We start from the raw sequence: 18,466 nt of genomic DNA, 5'->3' as shown, positions 1-18,466 counted from the left end.
GATCATGATAGCACCTGTTTCCCAGGATTGTTGTAAGGATTAAATGAGATATTTGTAAAGTACCTAGTACAGTTCCTAGAATGGAGTAGATGTTTAATAAATGTTTGTTTCATTCCTTCTCTATAAAATATATAAATATACTGCATTCCCTGTCCTAGCTATTATACTCTGAACACTCCCAAAGTTCGTGCCTTTCTCTCTTGACTATCCAAATTCCTTTTTTCAACTGAAAACTGAAGCATCTTTATTCTTCACAGGTACCACATCTAGGGACACTATCTCCTTCGAGTATGAAATGTCTCAGGAGGGCTTCAGTGCTGCATTTACATCTGTGAGTGGATCCTTCACTAGGGCAGGGTGACACAGGAGAGGGGAGGGAGGAAGGAAAGATCAAAGCCCAGAAGAAAGCTGTCAAATCAGTGACAGGCGCTTCTATTTGGGATGCCCCATTCTCCGAATATCCCCAGCTCTGAAAAGTTTTCTCCCAGGAAGGGCCAGTCCTTGGAGCCGTGGGGACCTTTGACTGGTCAGGTGGTGTCTTCTTGTACTCCCTACGTGGAAGTGTCATCTTTATCAAGACATCTAATGTAGATAAGGACATGAATGATGCTTACCTGGGTACGTAGGGAGGGGCTGGGAAGAAAAAGAAGGGAACAAAAGGTATGGGAGTGGGGGCTGGGAAGTTTCTTTTGTCTGGGAAGAGATTGGTTTGGGGAAGAATGTTAGGAAGGCAGAAGGTGAGACATAAAGTAAAGACTGAGATCCATTGGGATTTTGTCTTTTCAGGTTATTCTACTGAGGCATTCACTTGGAATGGGGCTCAAAGCCTTGTTCTGGGAGCCCCTCGATACCAGCACATTGGGAAGGTGGTGATCTTTCTGAAGAGTTCTAGAAACTGGGTACAGAAGGCTGAGGTCAAAGGGACACAGGTAAAAAACTAAGAACCTGGGATTATAAAAAAGAAAGGGCAGTTCTGTGAAAAAAGAAACAGTGTATGAGAAAGAGCACTCCAGGTATTGAGAGGGGCTCTAAAGAAGACTCTTGTACCTGGGAGACACAGGAATTATATATACTTGCTTCTTTCCTCTACGGTGGGAGGGAAATGTGATTTCAGCCTCTGTCTTCTCAGATTGGCTCCTATTTTGGGGCAACGGTCTGCCCTGTGGATCTTAACAGAAATGGCAACACCAACCTGATCCTCATTGGAGCTCCCCATTACTATGAACAGAATCATGAAGGCCAGGTGTCCATCTGCTCATTACCTTGGCAGGTAAGGAAGTTTAGAGGTGGGGATGGGAGTATGGGTAGGAGAGTAGTCTGAAGAGGTCTCTAAAGAGACTGAAGTGAATTCACAGAGAAAACTCATCAGCCCACTTAGATTTTAAAATAAGGCAGTGGTCTCCAAGCTTAGTATCAGGAGAGCTAAATCTGAAAATGAGTTCAGGATAGCCAGGATATAGTGCTCTCTCTGTCTCTGTCTCTGTCTCTGTCTCTGTCTGTTACTCTCTCTGTATACACACACACACACACACACACACTCATATATGTGTGTGTGTATCTCCTCCCTAACTTGTGTTGTCACATATATACACATATATGTATATATACATCCACATATATTCATACATACATATACATATATATATATATACACATATGCATTGGAAAAAAGAGGAGTACCAAAGAAAGGAGAACAGTTTGTGACAGATGGGTAGGCAATATTAGACAGAAGAGAGAGGGAGAAAATCATTTGGCTCATATTTGACTTCCGGCTTTCTCGGCCAAGGAAAATAATCTTTGTCCTGGAGAAGATATGTCAAAAATGGCTAATAGAGAGTTCAAACCCAGGACAAGGAAGGAGGTAACCAAAGAATACTTAGCTGATCTGAATGAGTTTGAGTCACCAGGCTCAGGCAAGTTTCACTCCAGTGTAAGAATTAGGTGTTGATGTGAAGCAAAGTTAGCTAAGATTTCTTTGGTAGTTCCCTTCTAGTTAGATCTAGTTCCTTTTCTGACAGTGGATTATTTACGATCTCTATCCAGTCTTCTGCTAGTTTGGGTATTTCATATTTTTGAAGACATTCTTTCTTTTGTGGGCTCAGTTTTTGTTAACAGTTTTGGTAGTATATAACTGTGCATGATAGGTTCCGATTGTTTTATAATTTCTCCTGCTTTTGTTGTGATTTTACCTTGTTCATTTTCTATTTTATTGATTTGATTTTCTGCGTTCTTTTTAATCAGATTAGCTAAATGTTTTATCGATTTCAAAGAACTAGGTTTTAGTTTTATCTATCATTTCAATGGATTTTGTTTCCAACCAATCTGTTTCTCTTCTAATTTTTAGTATCTCCTTTCATGCTTATTTTATGCTTGTTTATTGTTGGCTTTTTAATTTTTAAAATGCATATTCAATTCATAAATCCTTTCTTTTCAATTTTGTTAAGGTATGTTTAACTTTCTATTTTTCTTTCCTCCCCCTCCTACTGGGTGGCCTTACTATTAATATTCTTTGAAAGATGATGAAAATAAGAGAGGCTACATAGACCAGAAGAGGACAAATATCCCTATTTTGAAAGGGGAGAGGGAAGTCTGCAAATTATAGACCAGTGAATCTGACTTCAGTTACTGCCAAAATTCTAGAATGAATTAATAAAGGGATGAATAGGAACGTTCTAGAAAAGGAAGTGATGATCACAAAGAACTCACATGGTTTCATCACAGAGTAATCCCATTTCCTTCTATGAACAGTGCTACTAGACTTTGGGATCAAGGGGATGCTATTTACTTTGACTTCAGCAAAGCATCCAACAAAGTGTCTAATGCCATTCTCATGGAAAATAATGGAAAGATGTGGGTTGGATGACAGAGGTATAATTCAGTTCACTAAATTTGAAATTGGTTGAATTGCTGGAACCAGAGCAATCATTAATGAACGAGTCAATGACAATCTGAAATGAGCTCTCTAAGTACGTCAGGGAAGTGTTTGTAGCTCTGTACTGCTTATCATTTTTAGCTGTGACTTACTAATAATAGCTAGTGCCTTTATATAAGCACTTTACAAATATCTCATTTTATCCTCACAACAGCTCTGGGAGGTAGATACTATTATTATTCCCGTCTTATAGGTAAAGAAACTGAGGCAGTCAGAAGTTAAGTGACTTGCCCAAGGTTACACAGCTAGTAAGTGTCTGAGGCTGGATTTGAAGAAGTTCTCCTGATTTGCTCTCTAGCTGTATAAAGTCATACAGGTCATGTTCATGAAGATGACAGATGATCCCTAGCTGGGAGAGATGGTTAATACCTTAACTGTATTAGCATAGAATGTCATAAATGTGCTTATCAGAGTGACAGATGACACAGAGAGGGGAGGGGTAGTTAATAACCCTAGAAAACAAAGTTGATAAACAAAAATTTCCAGATAGTTTGGAACATTGGACTGAATGATGAACTGACTCATGTTGGATGGCAGAAATGAGATCCCAAAAGACCTCCATAGGCTAAAACATTAGGACAAAACTAACACAATGGAAGTTAATAGGCATAAATATAGTGGTACACACACCACACACACCAACTTCAAAAGTACAAAATGGAGGAAGTCTAAGAGTTTTAGTGGATTGTGAACTTGATATGAATATGAGCCAAAAAACAAAATATATAAAGCTAATATGACCTTAGACTGTATTAAGAAAAGAATAGGGTCCAAAATAAAGGAAATTATATTCCCATTATATTATGCTCTAGCCAGGCCATATCCATTTTGTTCAGTATTTTAGAAAGGACACTGATAAATTGGAGGAATTCAGTAACCAAAATGGAAAAGGCTCATAATCATACCTAGGAGTTGAATGAATATTTAGATTAGAGAAGAAGAGAGGGAAGAGGAGGGAGGGACAATGTGGTAGCTATTTTCAAGTCTTTAAGGTCCGTCATGTGGAAAAGGGATTGGGTTTTGTTCTTCTTAGTATCAGAGGGCAAAATTAGGGAAAATGGAGAGAAGATTCTGGGAGGTTATCTAACAATTAGAACTGTCTGTGTGAAATGAGCTACCTCTGGCGGTAGTGGGTACTACTATGATTGATCTCTGAGCAAAAGCTGTATGAACACTTGTTGGATGTGTGGAAGGGGGGGTTCTTAGATCCAGGTCAGACTAAGCAGCTTCTGGTGTTCCATCTGGTTCTGGGATTCTATGATTTTATAGGATGAAAATTTGGTAGAAAATTGGAAGAGACTGGATTTTCAAACCTATCACAACTTCATTTTTCAGAATGCCAAGTGGCAGTGTAACAGCATTCTTAAGGGACAGCAAGGACACCCCTTTGGCCGTTTTGGGGCAGCCTTGGCTGTGCTAGGGGACATAAATGGGGATACACTAACAGATGTGGCCGTGGGGGCACCAGGGGAGGAAGAAAACCACGGAGCCATCTATTTGTTTCATGGAGCAGCTGGATCCAGCATCAATCCTTCTTATGCCCAAGTAAGGTTCTATCACAGTTTGGATTAACACAAAGCCTCCAAGATGATTTACTTTGTTTCTTTTTTTTTTCATTTTTCAAATGCTTTATTAACTTCTGATTTATATCATTCATTTCTGCCAGATTTTGAGCTACACATTTTCTCCCCGTTTTTCCCCTACCCACTGCCCCAAAATAGCAGTCCCACAGGATATCCCCTCCTCCAATCTGCTCTCTCCCATGTCTTCTCCCATACTCCTTTCGACTTTTCCAGTAGGCATGGTGGATCTCTATGCCCCAGTGCCTGTATATCTTATTTCCCAATTACATGTAAAATAGTGTTAATCATAGTATATATATATTTAAACATTTGATTTTAAAATTTGAATTCCAGATTCATTCCTTGTCACCCACCCTTACTGGGAAGATAAGCAATTCAATATAGGCTGTACATGTGTAGCTAATGCAAAATATTACCATAGTAGATATATTGTAAAAGACTGACTATATTTCCCTCCCTCCTATCCCACCACCCACTTGTTCTATTCTCTACTTTGATCCCATCTCTTTTCAAAAGTGGGTGCTTCCAACTTCCCTGCCCCCCAGCCTACCCTCCCTTTCATTATCCCCCCTCTCAACCCCTTCCCCCCCTTACTCTCCTGTAGGGTGAGATACCCTATTTAGTGTGTATTTCATTCCCTCTTCAAGCCAAATTCAATGGGAATAAGGTTGACCCATTCCCTTTTGCCTTCCTATTCTTCCCCTCCATTGCAACCATTTCCCCTTGCCTCTTCTGTATGAGATAGTTAACCCCATTCTGTCTCTCCCCATCTCCTCTCATTATATTCCTCTCTCACCTCTTAATTTCACCTTTTAAGTATCATCCCTTCCTGTTAAATTGGTCCTGTGCCCTCTATGTATACCTGTAAACATAATACACACATTCACATATGTATTCATATACCCTTATATATAGACATATTATATACATACATACATATATATATATATATATATATATATATATATATATATATATTCCCTTCAACTACTGAGAAAAGTTTCATAAGTTACAATTATTGTTTTCCCACGTAGGAATGTTAATAGTTCAACTTTGATAAGTTCCTTACAATTTCTTTTCCCTGTTTACCTTCTCATGCTTCTCTTGCTTCTTGTATCTGAATGTCAAATTTTCTATTCAGCTCTGGTTTTTTCATCAAGAATGCTTGAAAGTCCTCTATTCCACTGAATGACCATATTTTCAATGGAAATATGAAACATGGTATTTCCTGAAACATGATACTCAGTTTTGCTGGGTAGGTGATTCTTGGTTTTAATCCCAAGTCCTTTGCCCTCTGGAATATCATATTCCAAGCCCTTCGATCCCTCGGTGTAGATGTTGCCTGATCCTGAGTTATCCTGATTATGTTTCCACAATATTCAAATTGTTTCTTCTTGGCTGCTTGTAATATTCTCTCCTTGATCTGGGAATTTCAGAACCTGGCTATGATATTCCTAGGAGTTTTCTTTTTGGGATCTTTTTCAGGAGATGATCAGTGGATTCTTTCAACTTCTATTTTGCCCTCTGGTTCTAAAACATCAGGGCAGTTTTCTTTGAGAATTTCTTGGAGGATGATTTCTAGGTTCTTTCTTTGATCATGGCTTTCAAGTCATCCAATAATTTTTAAATTATCTCTCCTGGATCTATTTTCCAGGTCAGTGGTTTTTCCCATGAGATATTTCACATTGCCTTCTATTCTTTCATTTGTTTGGATCTGTTTAATAGCATCTTGATTTCTCATCAAGTCATTAGCTTCCATTTTCTCCAATCTAATTCTGAAGGAATGATTCTCCTCATTGAGCTTTTGAGATTCTTTTTCCATCTGGCAAATTCGGCTTTTAAGACATTCTCCTCAATGCCTTTTTGAGCCTCTTTTGCCATTTGAGATAAGTCTATTTTTTAAGGTATTATTTTCCTCAGTCAAGCTGTTGACTCTCATTTTGTAATTTTCTTGCATTGTTCTCCACTTCTCTTAATTTGCTTCTTAAGGTCCTCTATGGCTTTTAACCAGCTCGTATTTTTCTTGGAAGCCTTTGGTGCAGGAGTTCTTCCTCCTATTCCATGCTCTGATCCTTTTTGTCCCCAAAATAGGAGTCTAATGTTAGATTCTTCTGTTTGTTTTGTTTCCTTTGCCTGGTCATGTCGCCACTCAGTCACTTGACCCCCGGGCTTTTTGCCACAGTAGGACTCTACTACCAGACAGGGGAGCTTCGTTCCAAACACTTGGGTTTTCTCAGCTGCCTGAGGTATTAGTTGGGTGCCCTTTATGAAACCTCCACATGCTCTGGCCATCTGGTCACACACCCCAGGACCTCCACCCTAGATCACAACTTTAACATAAAGTTCAAAGTCAAGAAATAGACTGGGAGGGGTGGCCAGGTGGCTCAGCAAGTAAGAGTACTGGCTCCAGTGTCAGGATGACCTGGGGATCAAATCTGGGCTCAGATACTCAGCACCACACCTCTAATAACTGGCCATGTAACCTTGAGCAAGTTACTTAACCCTGATAGCTTAAAAAAAAGAAAAGAAATAGACTGGGGAAAAAAATGAGCAAACAAAAAAAAAGAACCTGACCATAAAAATCTATGATAAGGAAAATCAAGACACAAACTCAGAAGAAAAATTTTTTAAAGTAGCTACAAGCAAAGCCTCAGAGAAAAATGTGAATTGGACACAAGTTCAACAAGAATTTCTGGAAGAATTAAAACAGATTTTAAAAATCAGAGAGGTAGAGGAAAAATTGGAAAAATAAATGAAAGTGATGCAAGAAAATTATGAAAAGAGAGTCAATAGTTTGATAAAAAAAAAAAAGGCATAAAAAATCAGAAGAAATATCCACTTAAAAATCAGAATTGACCAAATAGTAAAATAAGCACAAAATGCAGCTGAAGAGAACTCCTTAAGAAGGAATTTGGCCAAATGGAAAAAAGGCACAAAAGCTTACTAAAGAAAATAATTCCTTAAAAATAAGGATTTGGCAAATGGAAGCTAATGACTGTGAGGCATTAAGAAACAATGAAACAAAATCAAAAGAATAAAAAATAAAATAAGAAAATGTGAAATACATCATTGAAAAAAGCAATTGACCTGGAAAATAGATCAAGGAGAGACCATTTAAAAATTATTGTACTACCTGAAAGCCATAATCAGAAAAAGAGCCTAGACAATAACTTTCAAGAAATTATCAAGGAAAAGTGCCCTGATATCCTATAGCCAGAGGGTAAAATAGAAAGTGAAAAAATCTACTGATCACTTCCTGAAAGAGATCCAAAAATGAAAACTCCCAGGAATATCCTAGTCAAATTCAAAAGCCCCCTAGGTCAAGGAAAAACTATTGCAAGCAGCCAGAAAGAAACAATTCATATATTGCGGAACCACAGTTAAGATCACAAGAGATTTGGCACCTTCCAGATTAAAGGAGTAGAGAAGGTGGAATGTGATATTCCAGAAGACAAAGGAAATAGAATTACAACCAAAAATAACGTATCCAGAAAAACTGATACAATCCTTTGGGGGAGGGGGGGGGAAGGAAATGAATATTCAATGAAACAGATGACTTTCAAGCATTTCTAACTAAAAGACCAGAATTAAAAAAGCATAAAAAGGTAAACATGAAAGAAAAATAATAAGGGGCTCGATTAGTTTAAACTGCTTACGTTACTGTATGAAAAACTGATACCTGTAATTCCTAAAAACTTTATCTTTATTAGAGTAATTAGAAGGAGTCTACATAGACAGACTGTGTGAATACATAGACAGGGTGTGAGTTGACTTTGATGGAATGATCTTAAAAAAACGGGTTTTTTTCTCTAAGGGCTGAGAAAGAGGGATGCACTAAGAAAAGGGGAAAGGGAGAGGAAAAATGGAAAAAATTAACTCACATAAAAGAGAAGTGCAAGGAAGAGCTTTTGTAATCAAGGGGAAAATGGGAGGGGGAAGGCAACTCTTGAACCTCATTCTTACTGGAATTGGCTCAAAGAGGAAATAACTTACACACTCAGCTGAATATCAAAATCTTCCTTTCTCAACAGGGAAGGACAGAGGGATAAAAGGGCAGAGTTAATAGAAGGGAAGATGGATTAAAGGAGGCAAAACAGACTTTGAGAAGGGACAAGGTAAAAAGTGAGAAGGATAAGCAGGGAAAAAATGGGATGCAGAAAAATATATAGTTAGTAATCATAACTATAAATGTGAATGGGATGAACTCACCCACAAAACAAATATGGATAGCCAAACGAATTAGAAACCAGAATCCAACAATATATAGTTTACAAGAAAAACACTTAAAATAGAGATATAATGCAGAGTGAAAAAAGGGCTGGAGCAGAATCTATTATGCTTCAGCTGAGATTAAAAAAAAGGGGATAGCAATCATCATCTCAGACAAAGCAAAAGCAAAAATGGACCTAATTAAATAAGACAAGCAGGGAAACTACATTTTGCTAAAAGGTACCATAGACAATGAAGTAATATCAATACTAAATATACTTGCACTAAATGGCCTAGCATCCAAATCTTTTAAGAAAAAGTTAAATGAATTACAGAGGGAAATAGACAGTAAAATTATACTAGTGAAGTACCTCAATGTCTCAGAACTAGATAAATCTAATCATAAAATAAATAAGAAAGAAGATAAGGAGATAAGTAGAATTTTAGAAAAGTTAGATATGATAGATATCTAGGGAAAATTGAATGACAATATAAAAGAACATACCTTTTTTCCTCAGCTGTACATGACACCTTAGCAAAATTGGCCTTGCATTAGGGCATAAAACCCTCACAACCAAATGCAGAAAATCAGAAATATTAAATGCATCCTTTATAGATAATAATTTAATGAAAATTACTTTTTTGCCCTTGCTTTTGTTTGGTTTCTGCAACATGGGTAATATGGAAATATGCTTTGCAAGATTGTACAGATATAATACATTTCTTGCCTTCTAAATGGGTGGTAGAAGGTAGGTGGGAGAGAGAATTCAAAACTCAAAAAAATTAAATGAATATTAAAAATAAATTATAAATTTAAAACATACAAATGCTTCATTGGTGGTTGGCAGAAGAGAATATTAACAATTAACACATTGCCTATCAGAAAGTCCCTATTCCCCAACACTATCACCATCCTCATTATAATATTTATAGTTCTTTAAAGTTGCAAATCAATTTAAGGATGTTATCTCATTTGATCTTCATAACAACCTTGTGAAGTCAGTGCTGTTATCACTCTCCATTTTTCAGATGAGTGAACTGAGACTGAGAGAGGTTAAGTGACTTGCCTAGGGACACACAGCTAGTAAGTATCTGAGGAAAAGATTCAAACTTGAGTCTTCCAGGTTCTAAGTCCAGCCCTATCCTTCACAACACCCAGCAGCTTCCAATACATTCTCTTCTCAGGTCAGGTTAATTCTTTTGTCCCAATACCCTAACACAAAGTTCTCCTCTAACCTGGTACCTTTGTTCATTATACATCTCTTACCTCCCAATATAAAATTATTTCGTCCTGTGCTCTCTGACAACACCAATCCCACCTTCAACTCAACAAGGCCCAGCTCAAAGTTGAGTTTCCTCCATTCATAGTTTGTCTTGTCTAATTCTAACTCTCAAGGATCTTTCCCATAATGATCAGGCTTTTTATAATACATTATTATTTATTGAGGAGGGCTGGAGGGGGATCCCCATTTGTTCATGTGAAAAGCTAATGGATGGAATTCCCTGTGCATTTTTTAGGATCTATTTCATTACTTTTGCTGGGCAGCTTAGTGGTGCAGTATCAGGAAAGCTTGAGTTCAAATTCTACCTCAGACACTCACCAGCTGTGTGACCCTGGGCAAATCACTTAACCCTCTTTGCCTCAGTTTCCTTATCTGTAAAGTGATCTGGAGAAGGAAATGGCAGACCTCTCCAGTATCTTTGCCAAGAAAATCCCAAATGGAGTCACAGAGTCAGACATGATGGAAACAGTTGAAAAAACAATTTCTTTATAATCATGCCTTTTCTTCCTCTACTATTAAACCAAAGGTACTGAGGGCAGGGATATATTCTTTTTATTTATATCTTGCACAGCACCTAGAACTTCTATACAGAAGTCATTTAATAAATGCTTGATAAATGAACACATGGAAATGTTTCCCCCCTCCCCCTTCTCTTGTCTCTTACTGATTGGTTTTTCCTTATCCCCAGCAGTCATTCCTAACATATCCATTTTTCTCTATGGCAGTCCCCTTCCTTCATCGGATTGAGGATTTCCTACAGTCACCCTTGATTAGCCTTTCTCTTCCCCTCTTTTGTGACCTGCCTCCCAACATCTCTATGTCCCAGTTGTACTCTGTTCTTCACCCTATGATCTCTGATTCTGCTTTCAATTTCTCCCCAGAGAGTCAGTGGTTCCCTCCTTTCCCCCACACTCCAGTATTTTGGGCAGTCACTGAGCGGAGGACAAGATATCACCCAGGATGGCCTCATGGATGTAGCAGTGGGAGCCCAAGGACAGGTACTACTACTCAGGTGAGGACAGCCTTTCTTCCTATTGTTTTCCTTAAATCCACATAACTGCCGCTTTACAACCCACCCTATTCCTAAGAGTATGTTGTTTTATGCTCTACAGAACACAGCCAGTGCTGAAAGTGAAAGCATCCATCCAGTTTATGCCAGTGGAATTGGCAAGGTCTGTGTTTGAGTGCCAGGAACAGGAAGCCACCAACAAGGAAGCAGGGAGTGCCACGATCTGCCTCACTATCTCCAAAAGTATTCCAGACAGGCTAAGTGAGTTCCTTACCATCCGACCCAGACAATCCCCCATTTAGTCTGTTTGTAGTGTCCCATCCCATCCCACATCTGACCCAAGAATCTCCATCTGACCTCTAAAACAGATCAAGAAGTTCCAGTTTCTCTCTGTCCTCTCTCTTCCCTTGTTTCACCTCCAGATAACGTTCAAAGTTCTGTGAGTTATGACCTAGCCCTGGATCCTGGACGCCTGAGTCCTCGTGCTGTCTTTGATGAGACAAAAAGTCGGATAATGAAGCGAGCTGAAATCCTGGGATTGGGGAATCACTGTGAGACTGTAAAGCTGTTGCTACCGGTGAGCTTGGGGATGATTATATGGGTTTCTGAAAAGGGGATAATACTTATAAAGGCAATCATGAAGAGCCAATAGAGGGTTTGAGCAGGAAGAGAATGAGCTGGCGGTAAACTTGTATTCTTAGAAGAGAGTGTGGGTGGATTGGAAGGCTGAAGAGCCAAACTACTTGGTTCTCTTTATCTTTGCATTCCTACTACCTAGCACAGCGCCTTGCTCATAGAAGGTGCCTAGTAAAAGCTTTTTGATCAGTTCACTTATTGATTGATTCCTACAGGAATGCGTGGAGGACTCTGTGACCCCCATCATTCTGCGTCTCAACTTCACTCTGGAAGGACAGCCCATCCCTTTTTCCGGAAACCTCCGACCTGTTCTAGCTGTGGGCTCTCCAAACCACTTCACAGGAGCTGTGGGTCCCAGGCTCTGGATATTTTAGAGATGAGAGGGTGAGGGGATTTCAGGAAGTCGGAAGAAAGGAGATCCAGAATGAAATCCTACTTTCTTCTCTTTCACAGCTCCCTTTTGAAAAGAATTGTGGTGAGGATCACGTCTGTAAAGATGATCTCAGTGTCACTTTCAGTTTCTCCGGGTGAGATACTTCGCTTTGACCCTCTCTCTCCCTTCCCTCACAGAATCGAGGAGTCTAGTCTCCCACCTCCGTACTTTAGTCTTTAGTTTTCTTTGACAACCTGGCTCTTTGCCAAGAACCCACATAACCAGTAATGCATCCCAACAGCCTCCCACTCTTCCATGACCAAACCCAGTCACAGTTCCACCGAAAGTTTTCCATCTTGATTCCCTTCCCCCTTCAGGCTGCAGACCTTGCTGGTGGGGTACTTCCTTGAGCTGGAGATTGAAGTGACAGTGGAGAACCAGGGTGAGGACTCTTACAGTACCATGGTCACCTTCACATATCCCCCAGGACTGTCCTATCGCCGAGGGTCAGTGGTCCAGGTAAACCAATTCCTTAATGAATGAGGTGTGAAAAGAGGAAAAGCAACCGTCAACATTTATTGAGTACTTACTATATTCCAGGCACCAGATTAAGTGCTGAAGGTACCAAGAAAGGCAAAAATCGTCCCTGCCTTCATAGGATCTATCTTCTAATGGCAAAGACAACGTATAAATAATGGTTGTGTATAAGACACACAGAGAGTAGAATGAGGGATCATATTCAGAGTAAAAATAAACAAGGATATATGTGGACTCAAAGGTTCAGCTGCACAAATACAGAATGGGGAAGACCTAGCTTGACAGATTCATGGAGAGAATATCTGATTGTGGGTCAGCGCTTTTTTGGTGATAAAATATCATTTTAATGTGTTGTTTTTCCCCCTTCATCCTCCTTGAAATGTCAAGGTTCCTAGAATCATACATTTAGAACCAGAAGGAACCTTTGAAACCATCAAGTCCAAATCCTTTATTTTACTGATACAAAACTGAGGCACAAAGGGGTTAAGAGACTTGCCCATTAGAATCTGAGGTAGGATTTGAATCTGGGTCTTCCTAACTCCAAGTCTAGTGTCCTATTTTACTACACCATGCTGTTTCTCACACACTGCTCTTGGGGTTTGTAGAGAATAATTGAAGAGGAGAATGGATTATATCTCCCTCTTCACATTACTTCCTACATTGAATAACAATTTCCCCCTAAATGAATGATTTGTTATTAACTACCGCACCCATTGGAGGAAGAAACTGGACACATCCCTAAAATTAACAAATCTAAGAGGGGTCTCAAAGAGTAACTTGATGATTCTCAGATGTATGTTTTGAGTTGGGTCTCTACTAGATGTCTGAAACTGATGAGGCTGATGGTCTCAGCTTGGCCGATGAGGGAAGTAAAAGAATATGAAAAAATTTCAGTCTAACTTCTCTTTTTCCCATTGGAAATTCTGAATCCCTTTTTTCCATAATTGCGTAAAACATTTCCATATAGTCATTTTGTACAAGAAGACTTAAACAAAAGAAAAAAAGAAAGAAAGTGAAAAATAGCATGCTTCAGTCTGTATTCAATCATCAGTTCTTTCTCTGGAGGTAGATAGTATGTTTCATTATTAGTCCTTTGGGATTATCTTGGATTGTTGTATTGCTGAGAAAAGCTAAGTCATTCACAGTTCTTCATCAAACAATATTGCTGTTACTGTGTACAACATTCTCCTGGTTCTATTCACTTCACTTTGCATCAGTTCATGTAAATCTTTCCGGGTTTTTCTGAAATCATCTTGCTTGTCATATCTAACAGCACAATAATATTCAATTATAATGATATACCATAGTTTGTTTAGCCATTCCCCAACTGATGGGCATATCTTTGTCAATCTAACTTCTTAGCAAGTATGACTCTCTAAATCTTAACCTACGTTTGCTTCCATGTCAAAAGAATATGACTCAGTTTTTTTTCCTTCTTGAGAAAGGGTAGATGGTGATCACTAGGGGTTCCAGGAAGGTTGCAACACCAGAGATGACTCTACAGATAGCTCAGAGGCTGTCTCAAATCAGCTGGAGATGAGAGGAGAGGAAAAAAGGGACAGTGGCAACTCAAAAGATAGCCAGAGGGAGAGGGAGTTGTGACTCAATGCCCTCCTCCATCCCCACCCCCCACCCTTGCCAAGATTTTTGTATAAAAAGAGCCTCATTTCTGACACTCAGTAGAGATGCTTAGTTTTTTTGAGTTTTCAGAGGATTCTAAGACAGTGATTGGCTGAATGAAATGGTGAATGTAGAGCTGGAAGAGATCCTTCCTGTCTCTCCCCAGAGTCTTTAATCTGTTATCAATAAAATCTAGGGCACTACAAAAGGGTACTCACTTGTTGTTCCTTCTCAGAGAGGGCCAATGACATCAGGAGGGAGATCTCTTGACTTGCAAGTGAATTGGATTTAAGTGAGGCAGGCCTATGCAAAGTCATCAGCCTCACTCTTTCCTCCAGAGTAATTGGAGGCCAAAGGAAGACATTGGCCAGGAAGACTGGAGATGGTGCTGGATGCAATAGGATGCCTTGGCCTTTTTAAGCTAAAGTCTTTTCTAGTTCTCAGTTTGTCTGAGGCAACACTCATTAGTAGTTAAAGGGTAGGTAAAAATTGAGGCAAAAGATGACCTAGTTTACTTTCACAAAAAAATTAGTCTAGGAGGGGAAGACCCTCAGAGTTTCTGCCCAAAACAGAAACAACTGCTATTTACACTCACCCTGAGCCATAAATGTAATGAAATATTATTTCACTGAGACAGAGTAAGAGAAACATGAGAGAACTTAGAAGAACTAAGAAGAATTTAGAACAAAACTGTGAAGTGAGTTGACCTAGGGAAAAGAGTATAAAGTGACAAGACCCCAAAGGAAAACAATTGTGAAAAATATAAGAACCATGATCAGTGACAAATCATGCCCCCAAAAGACTGATAACGAATCATTCTCACTCTCTCTTTGCAGAGGGCTGACAAAATAAAATGAAGCATATATTTTCAGATAAGGCTAATGAACATTATTACAATTTTGGAGATGGAGAGATTTTCACAGCAGTTTAAGGATTTAAGGCAAAATAATGAAATTGCTCGAGGAAGGGGGAGACCATCAAAGCACCCAAAGGAGGCTTTTTAAAATTTTGTTGTCTCTAACTCACTTGACCAAAATCAAGAAGAATGGCCTTGGAGCTTACTCCAGAGTCACTGCTCTAAAATGGGATTTCTTAGCCTTTTCTGTGTCATGGATCCATTTGACAGCCTGTGAATTATATGGACCCTTCTCAGAAAAATGTTTTAAAATAATTGGAAAAAAAATGGTAAATCTCAATTAGTGAAAAGAAAGATGTAAATTTTTTTCTGTGTAAGTTCACGGATCCCCTGAAATCTATTCCCTAGAACCATTTTCCTTTTGGGGATCCATGTACCCCAGGTTAAGAATTCCTGCTTTACAGTTAGAACTTTCCCTTCAAACTCTATATATGATGTGAGGGAGGGGTAGAGAGCTTTCACAAGGATTCTGACCTTAAGGAGGAAAAGGTCTCAATTTATTTATATATACACATGTTACACACACAACACACACACACACACATTTTCGGGCAAGCAATCACAACTCATTTACATTAATGACAGAAGGTTGGTGCTTACAATTACACAAACCCTAAATAGCAGCTAGGTTTCACAATGGATAGAGTGCTGGGGTCTGATGTCAGGAAGACTCATCTTCCTGAGTTCAAATTTGACCTCAAACACTTACAAGGGGCACAAAACTTGGGATTTCTTGGCAAAGATACTGAAGTGGTTTGCCATTTCCTTTTCCAGCTCATTTTACAGATGAGGAAACTGAGGTAGACAGGATTAAGTGACTTAAGTCACACAGCTAGTAATGTCTGAGACCAGATTTGAACTCAGGTCCCCCAGACTTCAGGGTCAATGCTCTATCCACTGTATCACTCAGCTGTTCCTGATGCAAATGTAGAGTCCCAAAAGAGAAAATAATAAATAATAATAAATAAATACTATTTTCCTCTGAGTCTATTAGACCATACCCAGAATATTAAATTCAATTCTAGATGTCACATTTTAAGAATGACAAAAAAAACCATTGTCTCCAGAGGATGGTAATCAGGATGCTGAGGGATTTAGAAACCATATAATGGGGGGGTGACCCCAAATCTAAGACTTTCTTACTTTTTTCTACTCCTCACAATGCTCAATAATTTGCTTAATTTAATGCCATATAGGTAAGTAGAAGAAACTGAAGCCAATGTGACAAAGAGATTATGGAGAAACATGATAGTTATCTTCAAGTGTTTATGTGGAGGGTGGGGGTGAGGGGGGGGAAGAGGGATTACACTGGTTCTATGTTGCTCCAGAGAGCAGAACTAGGACCAACAAATAGAAACAGGAGAAGGCAGCTCTTGGCACAATAAAATAAAGAACTTCCTGGCAAAAAAAAAAAAGAGGGCAATATACTTGTGAGGTGGTGAGGTCCCCTCTCACTTGGGAATATTCAAGAAGTAAAATGACTACTAGTTAGAGGTGCCCTAGGGGAGGGAAAGAGTGAAGAAGGGAATAAATATATAGCATTGAGAGTGCTAAACACACACACACACACACATATACATACAAACATATATATGTATATGTATATATATATATATATATATTTCTCATGTAATCTTTCCAACCCTGCAAACTAGATGCTGTTGTTATTTCCATTTTATAGGTGAAAATACTGAGGCAAACAGAGGTTAACTGATGTGCCCAGGGTCACACAGTTAGTGTCTGAGGTTGGATTTGAACTCGGTCTATCCTGGCCCTAGGCCCTGTGCTTTATCCACTGCATTACCTAGAAGCCCCTAGAAGGGGTTCCTTTCATGGAGTGGTAGGTTAAACTTGAAAACCTCTAAATTTCCCTTCCAACTTTAAGGTCCCATGTTTCTTTAATAGCTGGAGTCCTAGCAGACCCTTCTTATACCTCTGCATTATTCTCAATTGATGGGTTATATAAAAAAAACCTCTCTTTCCCCCATCTAGACCTCAAGGCATCAGCTGCATTCCCCTCGTCTGGCTTGCGATACAGCAGCAGCCTCAGAGTCGGAGACTTTGAGAAGCAGCAGCTGTAGCATCAATCACCCAATCTTGCGAATGGGAGCCAAGGTCTGCATCTTCATGTGCCAGCTTTTCCTCTGCTTATTCTTCCCTTTTTCATTCATCCCATGACTTTACCTTCTGTTTCATTCTCTTCCATCAGGTCACTTTCACAATGAAATTTCATGTGTCCACTACAGCCGACTTCGGAGACCAGATACTCATTAAAGCCACTGTGAGCAGGTGAGACCAAAGTACACGAAAACCTGCTCAAGTTTTCATTCACTCAGGAATCATTGGGTAATTTATAGGCATTTACAGCTGTGTGCTGAGATATAGAGTACTTAACACCGTAAGAAGCCTTTCCTGGTACCCCTGAATTCTAGGATTTCCCTCTGAGATGATCTCCAAATGATCCTGGACATATTTTGTTTGTACGTAGCTGTTTTGTGTCTCCTCCCCTATTAGATTATCAGCTCCCTGAGGGCAAGGATTGTTTTTGCATTTCTTTGTATCTTCCAAGCTCAGTACAGTGCCTGATACATACAAGCACTTGATAAATACTTCTTGACTTGACTTGAGGTTAGTTTATCCTACCCAAAGCATGAAAGCCTTCTCCTCTGGGGTCCTTTTCCAGATGATCTCCTTTCTCTTTTTTTTCCAGTGAGAACAACACACCTATAACCAGTAAAAACATCTTCCAGCTGACACTACCAGTGAAATATGGCATCTACACAGTGATCAACAGGTACCACACTCTGTTCTCTAACACTCAGTCATCCCCAAGGGCCTCCTTCATAACACTCCTAGGAGCTGCACTTTTATGTTAGTGTGATTTTGTTATTTTCCTTCATATTAGAATATTGAGGCCCTGAGGTTTCTGGGCTTAGAGTCAAAAAGGCTCATCTTCCTGAATTCCAATCTGGTCTGAGACACTTACCAGCTGTGTGACTCTGGGTAAGTCACTTAACCCTATTTGCCTCAGTTTTCTCCTCTGTAAAATGAGCTGGGAAGGAAATGGCAAATCACTACAATGTCTTTGCCAAGAAAAGTCCAAAATGGAGTCATGAAGAGTCAGACATGACTTCAAAAAAAATTAAGATATCATGCTAATGATAAGAGTATATCTGAGTGACAGAAATAATGCTGCCTCTCACATTTATAGATTTCCTTTTATGTGAATCACCTTCATATAAAGATGATATTTATTTAGAACTATAGTTATACAGTGAACATCATCTCACTGCATTCTCCCAATGGCAATATGAGGGAAGTAGCATGGGTCATTATTCCCATTTAATAGATGAGGACATTGAGCCTCA

At 39.2% G+C, this 18,466-nt stretch overlaps 1 protein-coding gene across 1 annotated transcript in view; it reads left to right on the top strand.

Moving 5' to 3' along the window:
* LOC138158898 (integrin alpha-D-like) overlaps positions 1-18,466 on the top strand; it is a 41,611-nt gene that overhangs the window by 15,626 nt on the left and 7,519 nt on the right. Inside the window, 14 exon segments of the mRNA XM_069085215.1 lie at positions 258-331; positions 489-618; positions 787-929; positions 1,130-1,270; positions 4,268-4,477; positions 10,889-11,019; positions 11,120-11,277; positions 11,439-11,593; positions 11,868-11,999; positions 12,106-12,179; positions 12,403-12,544; positions 17,091-17,213; positions 17,308-17,387; positions 17,809-17,892. Of these exon segments, the coding sequence (XP_068941316.1) occupies positions 258-331; positions 489-618; positions 787-929; positions 1,130-1,270; positions 4,268-4,477; positions 10,889-11,019; positions 11,120-11,277; positions 11,439-11,593; positions 11,868-11,999; positions 12,106-12,179; positions 12,403-12,544; positions 17,091-17,213; positions 17,308-17,387; positions 17,809-17,892 (1,777 nt within the window).

The sequence above is a fragment of the Petaurus breviceps genome, unplaced genomic scaffold (assembly GCF_028583685.1).
Source record: "Petaurus breviceps papuanus isolate PSGF00001 unplaced genomic scaffold, PetGlider_PUasm1.0 175, whole genome shotgun sequence".
Classification (NCBI taxonomy): Eukaryota; Metazoa; Chordata; class Mammalia; order Diprotodontia; family Petauridae; genus Petaurus; species Petaurus breviceps.
This window is presented reverse-complemented; position numbering and strand designations above follow the sequence as displayed.